The 20543-nt window shown below is 36.8% G+C and overlaps 1 protein-coding gene across 11 annotated transcripts in view; it reads right to left on the bottom strand.

Moving 5' to 3' along the window:
• The window catches only part of DMD (dystrophin), a 1181986-nt gene that overhangs the window by 385631 nt on the left and 775812 nt on the right, over positions 1-20543 (bottom strand). For all 11 annotated transcript variants that reach the window (XM_069032076.1, XM_069032238.1, XM_069031841.1 and 8 more), the window contains one exon: positions 10297-10472. In XM_069032076.1, the coding sequence (XP_068888177.1) occupies positions 10297-10472 (176 nt within the window). The remainder of the gene's footprint in view (positions 1-10296; positions 10473-20543) is intronic.

The following is a 20543-nucleotide window of genomic DNA, read 5'->3' as shown; positions in this document are numbered from 1 at the left end:
AGGAATATTTCTTGTACTAATATATCTATTTATTACAACTCTGAATATCTTATGGACTACTGTTATTCAGACAGAAATTCTGGACCTTCCTGATACACACAGATTACCCATTTTGGTTGTACAGGTCATGCAAAAAAGAACCAACTTTACAGTATCACATCTATTACACTGTTTTTCACTGAGAAGTGTTAATGTTCATGACTTGAGAGGTCATATGCTCTTCTCAAGCCAAAATAGGTCATCTAAAACCAGCTAATCAAAACATTTATTTCTGTGAAAATGAGGCAGATGTTAATCTATGCTGAGATTCATAGCGCTGCAACTATAAAAATGAAGAAGAGCTAACTTCCTGTAATCCTGATGCAGAAGCACAACTTCAAATCTTTCTGAGACAGTATCCCTCTGTCATACATGAAATCCCTAATTGTGCTTGGTCTTTGCATATTAAGTGTGTTAATTAATTAATTTTGAGTTAAATATTTTTAAATTGAATGTTAAAATTAACCCATCAGCCCAGGTACCAAAAATCAAGTTCCATTAACCACTTGTACACCATAAGAGTTATCTTTCCTGTGTTTACTGTATACGTTTACAAGTGTTTTAAGATGTGTTGGATGTATTTTTTTGGTGTTCTTACTTGTACTTTGGTTCCAAGGCAAATTTCCAGAAACCTCAGTTCTAACAGCCAGCAGCTATTTTTAGCCCCATAGCCACCACCCTGCAGGCAAGCTCCATGGCAACCTGAATTTTAATAACCCTTATCTCAACTGATACCACCCCTCTGACAACGATGAGCCATTGGTGGACAGAGATAATCTGTCAAAGGGAAAATACCAATCACTTTAAACCAAAGGGGCGGGCTGTAGGCGGGCTTGGGGGGGGGTGGGGGAGGCGGAGCAAAGGCACTATAAAACAACGAGGCAGCAAGAGACATGCCCCTTTTTTTCTCCCTCCAGTCTGGGAGGTGGAGGTCAGTGCTGGGAAAGCCTACTCCTATTAAGGAGCCTTTAGAAGTTTTTTTGCTTTTGAATCAGTCAAAAGCCAGCCCAGCACTGCAAGTCCTTTTTCTCTACCTGAGGTCCAGTGCTGTTTCAGCCAGAAGATCTAAAATCCCTGCGCTCCTGGGGCATACCATCTATCGAGTCATAGGACCCCAAATTTTTATATTTCTCTAATTTCTGTAATTTTTTTTTCACTTTTCTCTTTTCAATAAATTATTTTAATTTTTTTAACTAAGAGTTGTCTCATTTCTCACACCCTCCATGCTCCAGTTATGGAAATCTGGGACTCAGTCATACAGTGTTACACCATAAACCACATAATAAAACCTCTGTCTCTCAACCTGACCAGGTACCCCAGAACCCAAGCTCTCTGCAACAGCTTTCATTTTTTTGGTTTCCTCTCACTTCTACTCATTTTTCAAGTGCATAGCTCAGTGTAGGCATTATGTGATGGTACCCTGAGGATAAACGTGAGGAAGATCCAAGTTTAAATACGTTAATTCTGGCACGGAGAAGGCATAGCATTCAACTCAATACACCCGAGAGCAAAATTATCAAGCTGCATAGTATTTTGAATGAGAAATCAAAAAGATTTCTCGTCTCCTAGAAGAGATAGCAATTGGCAAGAATCCTTTTTCATCTTAAGTACACTGTCAGTTTTATCACCCTTATGAATTGAGCTGCAACTCTTAAAATATTAAAAGTTTTCCTAGTCATGAAGGAAAGATTTTTTCACTTTGATGACTAATTTAAACCTTGATCAGTAGGATAGGGATGTTTTTAACCTAAGACTTTCCAGGAATTCTTTCAGAGACATTTTATATATATACAGACATATATATATATATACACATACATATACATATTATATATGTGTGTGTGTGTGTGTGCACAGAAGGGTTTCAGAGAATAAAAAGGTATTCCATTGATCTAACTTTTTACTCTTATCAGGAACAACATGCAGTAAAGGAATTAAAAGTTTCATTGCAATTAACAGGACATGCAGGTGCACTTTAAAATTTACCATCTCTTCTTGACCTGCTAGAACATTATTTCTATTATAAATAACACCCTGCAAGACAAGTGTCATATTATGCAAGACACTGAAACAAAATGCTGTGTGTTAGCTGAGCCGCTAAATCGAATTAAAACTTTTGACTCAATGAGTGATTACACCTTTTGAACAAACTGACTTCTATCACCATAATTACTTTTGGAACAACAGACACATGTAATTTCTAGGTGTTTAAATTCATGGTGGCAATGAAAAATCAACAGTTGTTATTTAGGGCTTTCAAATCCAAGCATAAACTAGCTGGACTAAGGAACATGAGCCACCAGTTCCTTAGACATAGAGAGAGCAAGAGAAAGCAGTTAGGAGTACAATCTGCTGGAGGAGCAGGTGACTGAGGAATAGGATATAATTCCAGCAGCTGGCCCTATGGAGCCAAGCAGATCCATCTCCAGCACAGGTGTTCATGCTGTTAGATGCAACTGCCTTATCCTTATAAACCAACCTAAGTTCCCAAAAAGCTTTTAAGCTCCTTCTCTGTTGGTGAAAGTTTTATTTCATTAACCCTGAAATATAACCCATTTTGATTGATGGAAAATTCTCCAACTATAGCAGAGAAGCACAGAATTTCATATGTAACTTTTCGTCTTCTATACAACTGCTATTCTTAGGCACATTACTCAGTATTTTCCATAGTAAAACATAGCAGATTTCTCTTCGTATTTCTAAATTCATAGGGTCCCTTGGTCAACTATTCTGAATGCACATCTTTTTAGAGGAATCTTATATATATTATATTTTCAGAAGACAATGTATCAATATTTAGTTTTTAATACTAAGGAGTAAATTAATTATTTTTCCTAATTACATTTTGAATATAAATTGATAGATTAGGGATTAGTTTTCCTACCATTATTAAACTGAATCAATAACAAATTCTTATGGCAGTCCACAAAAGACCCTGAAAAGATTTTTATATTTTTCTAACTATCCTTAGATATATTTGTTAACTATTACATAAACATTCATGGCCTGTATCAGTAAGCTTGTATTTTCATGTGCAGTATCAAGAAACCATGTGAAATGTATATTGCAGCTCAAGTACTTTCTCCATAGTCAACAATGTCATAGCAACACCATAGCAACCTGTAAACAGTTAGTGAAACACATCAGATGTTTAAGAGCTTGTAACTGCACACGAGTAATGTTGGATTTATTTGAGAGGTGTCAACTATAGAAATAAAATATACAATCATAGAAGTAGGACAGATCTGCACTTGTGACTCATATTCCCATCTGTAAGTCCAATAATATTTTGGTGCCTTTTCACATTTTAACATTCAGCTGTCGATTCAGTATTTATTGTATTTCTAAGATTAGGAATTAATGTGTTTAGTAGCTGCTACTGAGAATATAAGAGGCCACCAAAATAGTAACAAAAATGTTGACAAAATATTTACTGAAAAAAAATTAATTTTCATTCTTTCTCTACAGAATGGGCAAATATGCTTCATTAGCATACAGAACTTCAAATAAGTAAAATTAAAATAGCACACAAACTTTAGAAAATGTATCTAGATGTAAATAATAAACAGTAAGAAGTTTAGCTAAACTACTTGTAAACACAATACAGATTTATGCCAGTAATTCTTTTCTAGTGATTCATTATAAGAAATCTGAATAGTCGAAAAAAAAAATTCAGAAAAAATTCAATATGTAGCTAATTATGTGCTGGAAAGAAAATATATATTTATTGACATAGCTGTCATAAAATCTCTTCATCCTAAACCAGTTTTTAAATTGCAATATGAAGCTAATCACAGCCTTCAATATAGTGAGTGTTCAAGTAAAGGAAAGCAATCACTTGCAGCTAGTGTGTTATGGAAGAAAAAGAATACCTTAGTAAAGATATTGTATGAAAAATATTAAAAAGTATATTTACTTTATAACAATTAATTTTTATTTAGAATAGAAAACTTGTATTTGTATTCAGAAAAGTACTTGGAAGTATTCTGGTAAACAGCCTTTGTTCTGTCATTCTTTCCATAATTACTTCAAACTCGCTTGGGTAGAGATCTGAACAGGCAGTCTACAGGTTCAAACTCATTAAAAGTGTAAATGTATTTGCAGCTAAAATAATGAAAAATTCTCTTCCATTCAACTGAACCCAATTTTAACAAATGTCAGATCGTGATGAATAAAAAACCCCAAATGGATTACTTCTGAAACATTGAAGGAATCTATTTCCTGGGCATCTGTTTTCAAAAATCACACAAGAAATTTTTAGCAAAGGTGAAAAAAATAAAAAGACCAACCAGCACTACAGTTACAAGTCTGTCAAGAGTCTCATTTATGAGCTTCCCCTTATGAAGCACCTATGTGAGATGTTGCTTCTCCTCCTATGTATGTTCCCTTGGCTATCCCTGCCTGGCCCATGGGTTCCTGAAAGAGCAGCACCAAGCTGCAGCCACAGCCCTGGGGCTTGCTGCACACAGTGGCCCTGATGGCAAGTCACCACATCCCTAAATCATCCAAAACTCAGACGTCCCAGAGGCATGTCTCAGAGCAGACACAGCATGGTACGGCCTGATGCGACTCAGGGGATGAAAAGGCAGAGAGAACTTCTGTCGGTTCAGTTTAGAAGATTCAGTATTCAAAATGCTGGAGTATGAAGAAGGAGAAGCAGACACTTTGTATTTCCCCTCTTTTGCCTGGGCTTAGTAGCATCTATTCAAAGGGCCTTTGTGACTTCCCGTGGTCTCCAAAGTCTCTCTTTCAGAGTAACACTGTACTAGAGTAAAAATTCCAACTTTTCCAAAACCCGTCTTCTGTAGCAAAATGTTAACAAAAACTCAATTAAATTCCCAATTTGCTAACTACCAGTGTATCAGACTTTCAATCAAGTCACACTTTATTCAACTGCCTGGTCTATTTCAAAGTTTTCAGTAAGATAAAATGACTAGATGTGTTAAAATTACATTCTCATCTAATTTTTAGCTGGATGGATTAGACTGCAAGATACAGAAACTTTAAACACTGAATTCAAACTTCTACAGCTTTGAAATTCTTAGATAAAGGCAAGTGGGAGATAACATCCTAAGCAAACATAACTCAAGCATAACCTCTTGATCTTCAGTACCAAAGAAAGGAGATTCAAAGTCAATCTTAAGTCTGTGCTTTGCTTGGGATCAGCATTTGACCTTTTAAAACTGAAAACCAGCTTCTTTTTACTGAAGAGCAGTACAGGTTCCTCAAATTGTTTTGAGATTTAGTTTGTTTTCTTGTCTGTTTTTAATTAAGTTGACCTTTTGTGGTCCAAATAATTCTTATTCATTAAAACTGCCAGTCTGTCACTGAGATTAATATTAGCATCTAGTGAACCTACGATCAGTTTCAGTTATTTATAGAATATAACGGTTTTGATATGGTTTACAGTTCTTATTATTCAGGTAGTTTAATATTTATTCCAAATTATTTATGAAAACTGGATTAACATGGTGAAACTCTTTGAATTACATCCTATTTAAATCTCCCCTTTTCAAATCAACTAACCATGGAGTTCATGGTGGTTACAGGAAATATTTTGAATTTACAGGGTCTTTATCAATGCACTGATAGTATTATATTTTCCTACAAATAAATAGTAGACCATTTAACTGCAATCTCAGGAAAACTGACAAAGCAATTTTGTAGAATTTCCCCTCCCTTCCCCAAAATATAATCAGTGCATCAGAACATGAAAAATACCCTAGTGTTTCAGAAAAGCCCAACAGAGAGCCACCAGCATTGGTAACAAGAGATGGTGGTTAAGGGGAACACAGAAGACCAGCCACTTTCTTTACTCCATTCACCTCATACTCTCTAAGGATCCACAGTCATTAGGTTAAGAATTCTGTAGGGCTGAGTCATGATAATTTCCTCCATAACCTTCTGTGGCCAGCACATCTCAGACATTCAGAAACCGTAATGTAAATCTTAAATCCATTTTACCATCTCTTACATTTCCAGCAAGTAATCTTTACTTCTAGTACTGAGGAATTAGGTCAATAACATTTTATTCCGCATTTAATTTACCCATCAGTTCAACTTTGTAAACCTCAGTCATATGCCTTCTGAGATTTCTCTCCAGATTGAAGATCTCCACCTTCTTAGTCGCTCCTCAGCACAACCACTCCAAACCTTGGCTCATTTTATCTGCCTGCCTCTGTGAATACTTTCTGTGTACCCTTTATATCCTTTGACATGTGCAAAGATCTACACATAGTAACCAACATGAGTACACCATGATGTTTTATATCAGCAAAACAGCATTTTTTTTGTTTGTAATACTCTTACTGATGCAGCCTGAATTGTTATGGCTTTTTTTTTTTGCTGCCACTCCATCTTGTGCCAGCAAACACTGTCAGTAATAAGGTCAGGATCACTTTCTGGGGTTGTATCAAACTCAGCATCATTTAAGTATGGGATAGTCTGTTTGTCTGAATTACCCCTTGCCTCACATTTGTCTCTGATGAAGATCATCTGCCACTTGTTGCCCATCTGCTTAGTTTTGGAGTTCCCACTATCAAATCAACCTTTGACTACCTGAGGCATAATGTCATCAGCATTCTTGGAAATGTCACCATACACCTCCTGTCTCCAACTAAATTCTCACATTCATGCACCTTCTAAAAATATCTGTACTGCTTTCTGTTACTCCTGTAACTCCCCTCCTCCCCTCAGCCCTTACTGATCTTTGAATTCAGCTTGAAAAATATGTCTAGAAGGGACTGTCAGTGCCCCACATAAAATTTCATATAAAACTGTGCAGGATTATCAAAATCAATTTCTTTCATCTGGGTAAGCAAATAGCAAAACCAGAGCTTACAGTATATAAATTTTCCTTGCTAAATAATGCTTAGCAACATTACACTTGAATCTGAAATCACTAACAGATTTCATTTCTGGAGTCCATTCAATTGCTAATTTCTTGACACTTTATCTTGAGATCTGCTGAGCAAAAAAAATTAATAGAAAACAAAATTTCAGTCGATCACTACTCCTCTGAGCTACTGAGAATCAACTTTAAAGCAGAGCATAATGTATTAACTACAAAGAATAAAACTTGAAACCTATTAAAAGTTTAGAGTCAGTTTTCTTTTCTGATTTGCAGAAGGTTCTAAATGTTAATATCTATTTTATTTTTCTTTGAAATTATTGTATGAAAATGCATTATATCCAGTCTGCTCTCCCTTCAGCACCACCTTCTTCCAATATGGTTTTAAACTATGCTTCCACTTTCTCATTCTCAAAATTGACTTAAAAAAAATATTAGAATCCCCTTCATAAAAATAAAATTCTTTTAACTATGAAAATTTAATTTTTAGGAAACATAGACAAATATAAAAGGACTATTAAAACTTCTGTGAGCCAGGATATAAGCATTCTGACTTTGCAGGTGCCTTTTTATTTTATAGTCTATTAAAGCTATTCTGAAAAAGAGAACTCATAATATGTCAATTGACCCATATTTATTGTAATTTATATTCTACTGAGATACTTAAATAAATTTGACATACTACCAACACACGCATTGGGCAATGCCATGACTATATTAGCTCTTCTGGACTGCAAGTAGAACCCACTTCAACTTTTGTTTACCTCATGCTTTGATCTTAAGGATAAATTAAAGCATTTTGGATGACATGGGTTTCAAGTCTTAACAAGAGAGAACCTGACTGTACCCAAAACCAAATTAGGACAAATAATGAAAAACTTACAGATGTCATAAGAGTTACGAAAATCCCATGACACCATGGCTATATAAAAACGGTGCAGCTGATAAGCCTATGGTCTTTTCATGCCCAGGTTCATCAATAATTGAGACCCACTTAGAACACACCACTTTTTTCCTGGCAATTAGGTTTCTTTCCTTTGAAAATCCACTCTAGAATAGTAAAAAGATGAAGAAAACAAAATGCCACATACGTGGTGGCAGAAGCTAGGGTAGGATGTGTTTCTACGACCTGGGAGCAAAAAGCATTTCCTGGCTCTGACACAGCCCAGAAGACTGGGTGATGAATAGAAGTATCCTGATGCACATTAGTCTCACTAGAGTGAGTACACCAGGAACATTTACATCAGTTTAACACAACACAATCTCTATTCCTCCTGGTGCAATGCGTTTCTTCACGCAAAGTTCACTAACTGAGGTCTCTGCAATCATTTTCCTCAAAATTACACAAGCTGTTGTTCCAGAGGAAAACAAACCAATCAGTCAACACACCAAACAGACCAAAAGGAGGAATGCATATGCAAGTGTTTACTTAAGAACCTTTACCTGGGGAACATAACTGGATTATTCCCACTTAACAAATCCTAGTTTTCCTTAAAATGTAGGGTGTGCCAAGAAACTCCATGTAATATTACTAACACTGCATTGAGCCAAAAGAGCATTCAGTTAGACATTTCTACTGATAAATGAAGGAATGAACAACAACAGTCTTAATCAGAACAGGAACATATTTCATATTCTCAGGCAAAGCTCAACCACCAATCTCTTTCTTCTGTGTTGCCAGAGCAGATTACAGGGTTGTTAAAATGATGTGTTATTGTTTTGTAAGTGTTAGCACTTATATAACAAGTTAATGCTTGGAAACACAGATGGCTTTCCAATGTACAAAAGAACAGCTTTTAATGTGACAAATAAAGGCCAAGGACTCCCTTGTGTAATAAGCAACAGTACCATCAACACCTGGAAATACAGCAGAAAGAATTATTTAAAGCATCCCTGAAGCTTCTGACAGCTGTAGATTACTTGTTGCATCTTGTTCTTTTAACACAGAATCACTTAGGCTGGAAAAGACCTTTGGGATCATTGAGTCCAACCATTAACCCAGCACTCCCATCACTAAACCACGTCCCTAAGTGACACATCTACATGTCTTTTAAATACCACTGGGAAACCTTATAGCACCTTCCAGTACCTAAAGGGGGAACTACAGGAAGGCTGGAAAGAGGCTTTTCCCAAGGGCATGTAGTGATAGGACAAGGAGGTATTGCCTTAAGATAAAAGAGGGTTTTGATTCGACATTAGCAAGAAATTATTTCCTTCTGAAGTGAGGCACTGATACAGGTTGTCCAGACAGACTGTGGAGTTCACATCCCTGGAAGTGTTCAAATCCAGGCTGGATGGAACACTGAGAAATCTGATCTAGTAAAAGGCTCACTGTCTATGGCAGGAGGGTTAGAGCTTGATGAACTTTAAGACTGCTACCAACCTTAACCATTCTATGATTCCATGGAGACTCAACCACTTCCATGGGCAGCCTGTTCCAATGACTGACAACATGTTCCAAGTGAAACTTTAATCATAATTAGAGTCAGTAATAACCTTTCAGGACACTCCCTTATGACTCTAGTAAACATTTTCACAGCTTTTTCTCCCCCATGGCTCTGAACAGAAAATGGTACGTAACATATCAGAAGTAAAAAAACTTGTTGCACACTACCAGTTCTTCTTGGACATCTCCAGCACTCATTAATGTACCTCTATAAAGAATTTTCTGGGGTTTAAAAAAACATGCATGAAGAAAGCTCTACCTGTATTTTCTACTGTATTTTAAAGCAGAATGGCATATCCAGTTAGGCCTAGCATCTAGGTCAAAAACATATTCTTTAATAAAACCTAGTTGAACAGGGGAAATCCTCTTTTTAAAGGTATAAAACCATTTTTATATTATCTCTAACTCAAACACTCTAGCTTTCTGTGATTGCATGAGAAACTGATCTAAAAGTGATCATAAATAACACCAAATTGATAAATCCATTCTTTTTATCCAGCATATGAAATGTAGATGTCAATGGCATTAATTTTGATCGATCAACTAGATTAGGATTACCTGTATAAATCAACCAAGGTATTATTAGTGCTACAGAGACGTGCTTTAATAAGATACAATCAAGGAGAAAGACTATAAACCAATCGTAACTTCTGTAAATGGATTGTTCTAGTTCAAAATTGAGCAATTATGTATGCTTGTTTGGTTTTTTTAAACATTAGGAGTTAAAATATAAAAATAGGGAGTATGGAAGGGAGTGGTGGTCACTGACAGGAGTAGGTAGAAAATAATTAAACAAATTATAGTGTATGAACAAGTTATAGGATGTAAAATTTAATTACTGATAATTCCTTATATATTTGAGAACTCTAGAAGTTGAGAGTTCCTTTGAAAGTTCAAACCAGAATCAAATCTAAAATAACAAAAAATAATTTCACAATATTTTTACCCTCTTTTAACCTACCTCTTTTTTTTCTCCACCAACTGTCTGCAGATCTCCTTCCACCGGGTATTCAAACTTTCCAGTTGTTCCCTCAGCACCTTGGCATCTGCTGTTGATGACTGCTCAATAATCTCTTCACCAGTTGCATTCAATGTTTTGACAACAGTTTGCTGCTGCCCAATGCCATCCTGAAGCTCCTGCAAAATACCCAACACATTCACGTCTTCATAAGGAAGCTAAGCATGAAAAAAATGCTTCATCACATACTGGCCAGATGGAAAGAGGTGAAAGTTTTCGCTCTTCTTTGAATTCCAAATGAAAAATCCAAGGATGAGTAGACATAAAGATATCTCATCATTTTGTAACCAATACCTTTCAGTACATCTCTGCAGGCTTTTATCCCCTCCTATAGTGCTGTCTACTAGAGATCATTAGAGTAATATTCTGCACATCAATTAATAAGTAAAACTTGTGAACAAATGTACTTCTACACACCCAAATGTATATATCACATTTATTTAATAGCCTACAAAGCACTGGAAGATTTAAACTCCACAATGTGTGAAGATCCTATTAGCTATCAACTCAAATAAGCAGTGTCAGGGAAGCAGAGACTGAAAAACTTCTGATTCCATTAAGGAACATATTTTTCTCCAGTTGTGAGAAGCCTAATAACCCATTCTCTCATGTGGTTTTTGGTTTGGTTTTGTTTGTTTGTTTTGGGCTTGTTTTTGGTTTCACTTTGGGGTTTTTTTTGGGGGGTTGCTTTTGTTTTTGTTGCTGTTGTTTGTTAGGTTTGGAGTTTGGTGTTTGTTAAATGGTTTGGTTCTTTTTTTTTTTTTTTCTTTAAACATGACTTGGGGGGGCTACACTCCTAAGAAAAAGTATTGCAATGTTTGTACTTACACACAGAATTAAAAATGACCAAAATATAACTGATATGGATCATTATCAAGTTTTACTAAATGCATTGGGATACATTTTTCCTGCATCTTTTATGATAAAAAAAATATTTTTTCCTGCAGTATTCCTGTAGCTGCCTTACTTCATGTTTAAAAACAACACAGTTCTGAATCTGTAGCTTAGATTTTAACAATGTATGCTGCTTGAAGCAAGTTCATATTTATAAATAATCAATATTTACATATCTTTAGTCATCAGTAGATCATGAGTATTTTTCCCTTGAATTCCTCAGAAAACAAGCAGAAAAGTGTAAAATAATTTTCAACAGTTTACTGCTAAAATGAGCAGGAACTGAAATTACGTCACCAGTCTACGCTGTGATATTAATACTTGTGACAGATTTTCACAATCTCAGGAAGTGTGTCTGGATCCTATCTACATACAAGGGCTTTCCAGTAAAATGCTGAATCTACCTTTTCTGGGGGAAACCAAATACTTCAGTATATCAATCTGGAACAAAATTATATGTTTGCTTTCTCTCTCTAAATGCATAACATAAACTGCAGAGCAGGCCAGAAAACCTGCATATTAATGTTAAATAAAATTTATCCATGAAACAGTTAAAATTGGCAGGATACAACTTTCCAGGAATGTAAAAGATGACCCTAACTATTCCTCATGCTTTTTTAAATACATACGTTTGGTCATGAGGTTACGATTGACGTTCACAAACCGAACCTCTCTGTGAGTTTACTTGTTCTAACGTGATCAAAACACAGTTGCCAGCTACTCATTCATTAAACTGCACAGAGTTACTGTTTCAGCTTTTCCACAAATTTTACAGGGACACCTTGAACACCAACACCAGCAGAGCCCGGGCCCCAAAGGTCAGTGTTGGCAGGTCGCTGTGGTGTTTACCCACAGTCCTGGACAGGAGTCAGAGCTGAAGCAGAGGTTTAGCTTATTCTTACTACGCTTTTGTTTGGTTTTCTTACAGTTTCTTTTTAGGTTGTTAAAGTGCACACACACACACACACAAACACACACAAACACACACACACACACCACCCCCAAATTATTCCTTTCTTAGATCCCTCTCAGTAAAAACTGAGTTCTGCTGATGTGTTGGGGTTTTTATCCAAACTATTTTCAAGATCCACAGTTTCAGAATAAGAAGTAGCTGTAATGAGCATAACATGGCGGTAACCTGCATCCCGTTTTATTACGTTTGGATAGGATGAGAAACATTTTTCTGCAGGATCCTTGCAAGCTACATAACAGTCCAGTCACATCAGCTCAACCACCCTGCTGCCCCACAGTGTCCCAGCACAATTGCTTTGCCTGTGGAATATGTTAGGTTTTTAAGATACCTTTGTATCTTAAACTTTGTATCAGAAACTGCAAGATTTTCTAAGACCCAGAAAAGACACATAAAAGCCTCTTACTTTGACGTATTAGATTTTTGTTCTTTCTAGGATGCACATTAATACAAAAACATCTGCTCCAACTTTTGATTGTTATTTTCAGGTATATGATTTCACTATTAGGAATAAATAGAAGCAATGGCTAGGTCTTTTGTCTAAATGCAAATATTGTCTACTCTTGCAAGTCTGAATTGGTCTTTCCACTACACACTTCTCTTTTGGTAATGTCCATCTTAAAATGAGTACCCAGTTTTTGCACATTTTCAGTGCATTTCACATTGATTTTAGCACTAGAGCCTTTGCATTGTGCAGTAGGGATCATTACATGGGTAAATCATAACAATGTATAGTTTGAGAAAAAATATATTAGAATAAGTGGTTTGTTTCCAGCAAGGCACTAGAGACATTTGTGCTACTGCATGCACGTGTGAAGATCAGATCCATAGCACCTACTGAAAAATAACTCAGAACAAAACTTCTACTTATATGCAGAGGCCCATTCATTTGGAATAGGAGATCAAGGCAAGGGTAACAAAGAAAGGAAATTCTAGTTCTAGAACTCTGAAGCTTCTAGAAGCAAATTTTGTAGAAATTACTTGTTATCTATGTTTCCATTTTTCTAAATGACAGAAACAACAATCAGTCAGTATAGTACTATAAAGTGAAATGCTAAGTAAAAGCCCATTTAAATTCTCTGACCCTTTTTCCTGTGCTCACAGCATCATAAATTAGGTTTTCTCCCTCCCCCAGCATACAAAAACACAAAACAGGAACTGGTACGTGATTTCCAGACTTACTTCAATTGACACAAAGTTAAACAAAGGAATTTTCTCATTTATCCTCTGACATATTATGTAATAGGCCTTACAAAATAAAAAAAGAAAATAGCTGGCTCGGTGGCAGGGGTGGTCTTGGAACTTAAGATCCCTAATGCTGGAATGGGAACCTTGCACAGGATGCGTAGGAAGCTGAAGTGTGAACTTCCACCATAACATGAGAGAAGCCTTATGGCCATCAGCTTCTTAGATCACCATAAAGTACTCAATCTGAGATGCTTTTTTTCCAAGTACTCTATGCATTTGACACTTTTCACATGATTAAACAGGAACACATGTGCTGATGAAGTTTTCCTGGATTCCACAGCCCATGAAAAAGATTTTTGTTGGTAATGGGTACTGCACAAAGCACAGCCTCCCATAAAAACATTTAGATTTTTTAAAAAGAATTTTTATATGAAGATAACAAAAGTTTTTTAACTGTTTTTCTCAAAGCCACATTTTCCTATGCCCATCCCAGAGCTATTAACCACAAAGATGCTTTTCACAACTTATATTATTATCTAAAATTTGTCAGCAGCTATAGTGTCCTGCTAACATCCCCTTCCAGCCTTGCCACACATTTGCACGATGGCAAACTGCTGGGAGCCTGCACAGCCTTGCCTCCCATGGCCTTATGGTTTATGGTTCTCCAGGAGGAATACTGACTGTGAATGTTTCAGGCACCTTCACTTGCACTTTCAGCTCTTCATACAGAAATGCAAAGCAAAAGGGCACATTGCCCTTTGGACTCCCAGCTTACTCAGAAGGCCATTGGAGATACTAACACTTGAAATTACACAGTTTCTAATCACTTTATGAACAGAGTAAACCAACAAATTTAATTAAAAATTATATTATTATGTAATATTAAGAATGAAAAGACTCAGAAAAGACCTCACTATATGGATACAAGAAAGAAACTTTTCACAAGGAGGGTGGTGAAATACTGGAACAGCTTGTCCAGAGAGGTGATAGATGTCCCATCTCTAGAAATATTCAAGGTCAGGCTGGGCAGGACTCTGAGTAACCTGCTCTAGTGGAAGATGTCCTTGCTCATTGAAGGGTCGTTGGACTAGATAACCCTTAAAGGCCCCTTCCAACCCAAACTGTTCTATCATTCTCTATTCATACACCCAGAGCTAATCACAATTTTGAGTAAGATACTTTTATGCAATATTTGTTTTAAATGTGTTGCATTTTAAGCTACTGAGAGAAGCAGAAGATATTAGAAATACCCATCACTTTTTCTTTCCTTTGATACCCAAGTATAAGCAGGAAATGGCCAACCATTAAATAAAGGTTTAAATAATCTCTCAGACTAAAAATTGTAGAAACTTTATATTGAAGGACCTCTACCTTTCAAACAGAGGGTCTTACACTTTGATAATGATTTCAACTCATTTAGAATAATAACATATAACTGCCAAAACATTAATAAGATGCATCTTTGAATAAATTACTTTCTTTTTATTTTCCAAGATTTAAATCAAATGAAAAATTATACACACTCTTTCTCACTGTTTCCAAGTGGAGCAGAAAAAAAAAAAAGAAATATGGGATAAGCACAGGGGAAAATACTCACCAGTCAAAAGAGCTGTCTCTGCAATAGCAGGGGACTTCCCACAATCAGCTTGAAAACTCTGGCCTAGTTCACTACTGGTATTAATTTTAGTTCTCATTTGTACTTTCTAGAAGAAACTGCTTAATGACAACACAAGAGCTGCTGCTTTATGATATATTTTGAATCAAGCATAAGAAAAAAAGGAAATGAGGGGAAAAAAAAAGGAAAAAGTGGAAAGATAAGTTCTCATAGGAGTTAACTTGACACTTCCAGCTTTACTTCTGACCTCCCCAAGTGTATGTAAAACACTATTCCATTTGTACCTCCAAACACTCATGGGTTTTTGCATCAATATTAGCGTATCTGTGACTTGTAAAGCTGTTCTTAAGATAATTATTGAACAAATCAAAACTGTTTGTTGCTAAGTTGATAAAGTTGTTTGTAACACCATTATCCTTTAGAAAATAATTTCCAACTGTATTGTATGCTGCTTTCCTAAGAAAATTAAAGATCTGGGAGACCCTAAATCTACAGGCATTCCTAGTATCACCTTGGCAAGAGCTTTAAATACGTTTATAGCCTAAATACGAGGTAGGAATCCCCTGAAAAGGAGAGAGAACAAGAATATAATGAATCATGGAATGGGTTGGACTGGAAGTGACCTTAAAGATCAACTAGTTCCAATTCCTTGCCATAGGTAGCAACACGCTGCCCTAGACTAGGTTGCTCAAAGCTGGTCCAGCTGGCCTTGAAAACTTCCAGGGATGAGGCATCCAAAGCTTCTCTGGGCAACCTGTGCCAGGGCATCACCACCCTCACAGTGTAAAATTTCTTTCTAATATCCAATCTCAAACTACTCTCAGTTTGAAGCCATTCCCCCTTGTCCTGTCACTACATACTGTTGTAAAAAATCCCTTTCCACCTCTCTTGTAAATTCCCTTCAGGTACTGAAAGGCCACAATAAGGTCACTCCAGAGCCTTCTCTTCTCCACGTTGAACAATCCCAATTCCCTCAGCCTTTCTGAGGGAATACCTAACAGTAAAATACATCTGTCTTCCCTCTCATCTTTTACTAATTTCCTTCCCATGCTGCTTTTTGTTTTATTATTTTTGTTTGAATTTTTCAAGGATTCTATCATGTGTTGTCATTTTATTTCTTGCTCTATTATTTTCTTTTTTACCCTCTCCTAATCAGTCCTGTGGCTTACCTTCTCCTAACTACAACCAAAGATTAACTAAAAAATGCTATACAAAGGATCTTAAGAGCTAATTCTGTTCACAAGCTTGCCGCAAATCACTGCAAAGAGAAGTATTTTGTGCTTTGGGAGTTGCCATCCTTATGCTTTTGGACTTCTACCCAATTAAGCTTTTTTCCAATGTTATACCACTCTTTTTCTTTTAATATTCTTTTCACAATACATTTATTTTTAAGAAAATGCATCATTCAGGGAGCCAAAGGAACTTTCTCCTGGATATGGACAACCAGTGTATGCTTTGAAGTCAGGTTGTTAACAGGACCCACAGTGATGCTCAGGTTAATGACATCTAAGAGTTACACTGCAGACATTTCTACACAACTGTGCACAAGGACTTTACAGACACTTTCATGTATCAAAGTCCAGTACAGAAAATTTTTTGATACCTAAAGATGTTTTTACTTCATGTGGGCCACGGTGATGCTTTGTGAATCATCTTGTAACACGTGCATTTCAAAAGCAGCAGTGTATCCCTGTTGGTTCAGAGTATTTTACCTAAATAATAAAATGAATGTGAACAATATGTTCACCAAAATGGTTTCTTACTGATATTTGATTCTCTTTTTAAAGTCCTTCTTTTTGGTTTAGACTGCTGCCAGCAACCTTAACTTGCCAAGAACAAACTTGACAAAACCCCCCTATTTGGTTAAATCCCATCCTATAACAGTTTTATCTACTGCATAAAAAATATGTTAATATTAAAAGTTATGGAGTTTTAGGTTTTTAGGACTTTTTAACTGAAGCATCAGTATTTTTTTGGTCTTTTTAAATGGATGCTTGTTAACTGTTCAAGAGCTATATTGTGATAGTAATCCTACACATTTACTTAACTATCACTGATATTATAAAGAGTTAATACAGTTTATGCTGTTTTTTCCCCAAGAAACCAGGATTAAACTTTTTGTATACAAAGAGAAGTAACTTGTAAAATTGATTAAAGAATTCACCCAGCAATTTCAAATACATTACATCATCACATTTCTAATTGTCACCTTTTATCCTGATGCCTTTCACAGTGCTCATGACAATTGACTGAGCAGTATGAAAAAAAGAAAAATTCTTTGTTCAGATATATTCCTAATATAAATTAAAACAGGAAAAAAAAAAAAAAGAAAAATAATTGAGTGGATGAGAATTTTAAGTAAATCTTTTTAAGTTTGATTTCTTTTCCCATATTATGTAAATTAAAGATTCATTGGAAGCCTTACCCACTTACCTAAGAGGGTACCCGAATGCCATAATTTTGCTTTATTTGTTATTTCTCAGTTAACTTGACCGTATATCACACAAATCTTTCTGCAACCTCATTTCCACCTGTCATTGACAGAAATAGCATTTTACTGATAAGCTTAATCAGAAACTATTCTATGAGCAATCTTGGGAATACCTTCCTCTTTCCATTGTGGTAGACAAACGTACTTAACAATAATTTATTGTTATGGAAAAGCCCTGCAGCAACATGAAGAAATACCACAAACAAGCTAATTTCTGTCAGAAAAATTAATGGTCACAAAATGATTTAAGAGAAAAATAATGTATTGCCTCTCCGTCATTCAGTGTAAGTACAGATCCAAAAAGCACATAAAGGTACTATGCACCACTTTAAGAAAACTGTAGTCCTAAATTCAACATTAATTGTTCTAATCTTCAGTCATTTACATAAATCTCTCTTCGGCCTTAAATCACATAAAACCATAAGGTTGACATAAGAGTGCCTACTCAGATGCAACAATATAAATCAGAGAACTGTGAAAACATCTGGTGGAAAACTATCCCCAAAACAATTTGCTAGCATTTGGTTACCAGAATGAATTTACCTATTATAAGTATGTACCTCTCTACAAGATTCTATTAGAAATAAGGAAGAAATTAATTTTCTAGGCAATTAAACTCCAGTAATTTAATCTGGAGACACATTACTGGAATTTTGTTAGGATTAAAACAATCAACAAAGAGTATATGTTGTTTCCTAGCTGTTTTGTGACAAACAGCTGTGAAATCTTTGTTGCTTGGTATGCATTATGTTGGTTATTGTGCTATTATTATCATGAGTTATAGAAACTCAGGATAGCTGATGGAGATGGAAGAGGTGAAAAAACAGTGAAAAAAAGTCAATGTTTGCTAAGGAGTTGACAATAATTTAAAGCAATGTTTTCTTCTTAGCATAAATTGTAAGAATTATAATGGCTTGAATATTACTATCAACTCTGTTCAAGAGCAGCATTTGAAAGAGGTGACAGTAGGCTCTGGGCAGATTCTCCCTATGAAGCAGACCTGGGTTTATGTTGTCAGTGTTACTGGTTTTGTATATCAGCCGTACATGAGAAACCAAAGGAAAATTGCTGCAGACCTGTTTTCTGTATAAACAATAAATACTGTAAAATAAAAAGGAGATTTCATTCTCACTTTGAATAAAATTATAAATAGAATTATTTGTGGCTTAAGCAATAGTTTATATAAAAAGTTTACAAAGAATATAAAAATTTTGCTTTGTGGTGGCCTGTTAACCCTGTGATTCTGTATGTTCCCCCTGTTCCCTCCCTAGCCTTGGCCACTCCCTCGGTTTCTCCCTGTTTGCTTCTGTACCCCAACCCTGCCCAAGGATCATCCCTGGGCCCCTGACAAAACCATCCCACACCCAGACCACGCTGTCTCTCTACCTCTGAACATTGCTGGGACAAGATGTGATTAAAGTCATCCCAAACCCTCATGAGAGACCCTTCTCTGCCTTCTTTACCACCACTGCCCTGTAACCCTGCTGGCTGCCGGAGCCACACCGCGGGGCTGTCCGAAATGGGCTCCGGGATGCGATCAATTGCACGGCCCAGGGAAACCCTCACTGAGCTCTCTGGCCTCAGTAGCCTGCTAGGCAGAGTCCAGTGGTTAAAACATTGCTTGATTTGGTTTGCAAACTGCTTGGTTGGAGAGCCTTAAGAAACTACTATTCCATCCTGCTCTCTGTTTAGTTAGGAAGACATGAGGGCCAGTGTTTCTCCAGATGCATTTTGCACTATCCATGACTGATACTATAGACAAAGTTGGGTACAATGCTACTCCACAATTGTATATTTTAACGAAATAAATGGAGATATACAACTTCTTATACTCTGCTAAAAGCTTCTAAATCAGCAAGAGTTCCAGATTTATTTGAAAGTTTTAATCTCATCCAGACTTTATCCCTTGACTGTGCCTGTTGTCTCTAGAAAGTGACAAATTTGTTCTTTATAAGTCATAAAAGTGGCAATTTCATTATTTTACCTATACAAATTCTTCAGTCTATGCTGCTGCCCTTTAAAAAGCAATAATAGTCTAATATATTTTAGTGGCTTAGTAACTTCACCCCTCAAGTTGCTATAGAAATTCCAGATTATTGCCACTGCTACCTGTGCTGCTATCAAATATAATTCCAAATTCATCTCCAAGGTGGACCCGCTGCTGAGCCATCAGTGGGAGAAACTCTGGGATAATATGGTTAACAAGGGGAATAAAATCCTGTGTAATTGAAGAGAGAGAGAGGAGTGGGATATGTGATAATATGTGAGAGCGACAGCCCTGTGGACAGCAAGGTCAGTGCAGAAGGAGGGGCAGGAGGTGCTCCAAGTGCCAGCGCTGAGATTCCCCTGCAGCCCATGGTGCAGATCATTGTGAGGCAGCTGTGCCCCTGCAGCCCATGGAGGATCCCACTCCAGATCAGGGGGATGCCTAAACAAGGGAAGCCTGTGCTGGTGCAGGCTCCTGGCAGGACCCATGGAGAGAGGAGCCCATGCTGGAGCAGGCTGGCTGCTAGCACCTGTGTCTCCATGCTGGAGCAATCTGTTCCCGAACTGCACACTGTGGGAATGACTCCATCCTGGGGCAGGGAAGGAGCATGAGGAGTCCTCCCTCTGAGGGGAAAGGAGCAGCAGAGACAACGTGTGATGCACTAACCAGAGCCCCAATTCCCCATCCACTTGTATCCCTGGAGGTGGGGATGTAGAGAACTCAGGAGTGAAGAAAAGCCTAGGAAGAAGGGAGGGGTGGCAGAAGGTGTTTTAAGATTTGGGTTTGCTTCTCATTGCCCTGCTCTAATTGGTGATAAATACAATTATTTCCACAAGTTGAGTCTGTTTTGCCCATGTTAGCAACTGGTGAGTGATCTCTCCCTGTACTTTTCCTGACCCATGAGCCTTTCATTATATTTTCTTCCCTGGTCCACCTGAGGAGGGGAGTGACAGAGCAGCTGTGGTGGCCAGCTAGTATCCAACCAGGGTCAACTCACCACAAAAACACTGTGGCTTATAAGCATTGAAACAAATTATATATTATT

Source organism: Aphelocoma coerulescens, chromosome 1, assembly GCF_041296385.1.
Source record: "Aphelocoma coerulescens isolate FSJ_1873_10779 chromosome 1, UR_Acoe_1.0, whole genome shotgun sequence".
NCBI classification, from domain to species: domain Eukaryota; kingdom Metazoa; phylum Chordata; class Aves; order Passeriformes; family Corvidae; genus Aphelocoma; species Aphelocoma coerulescens.
Note: the sequence above shows the minus strand (reverse complement) of the source record. Positions and strands in the feature narration are given on the sequence as shown.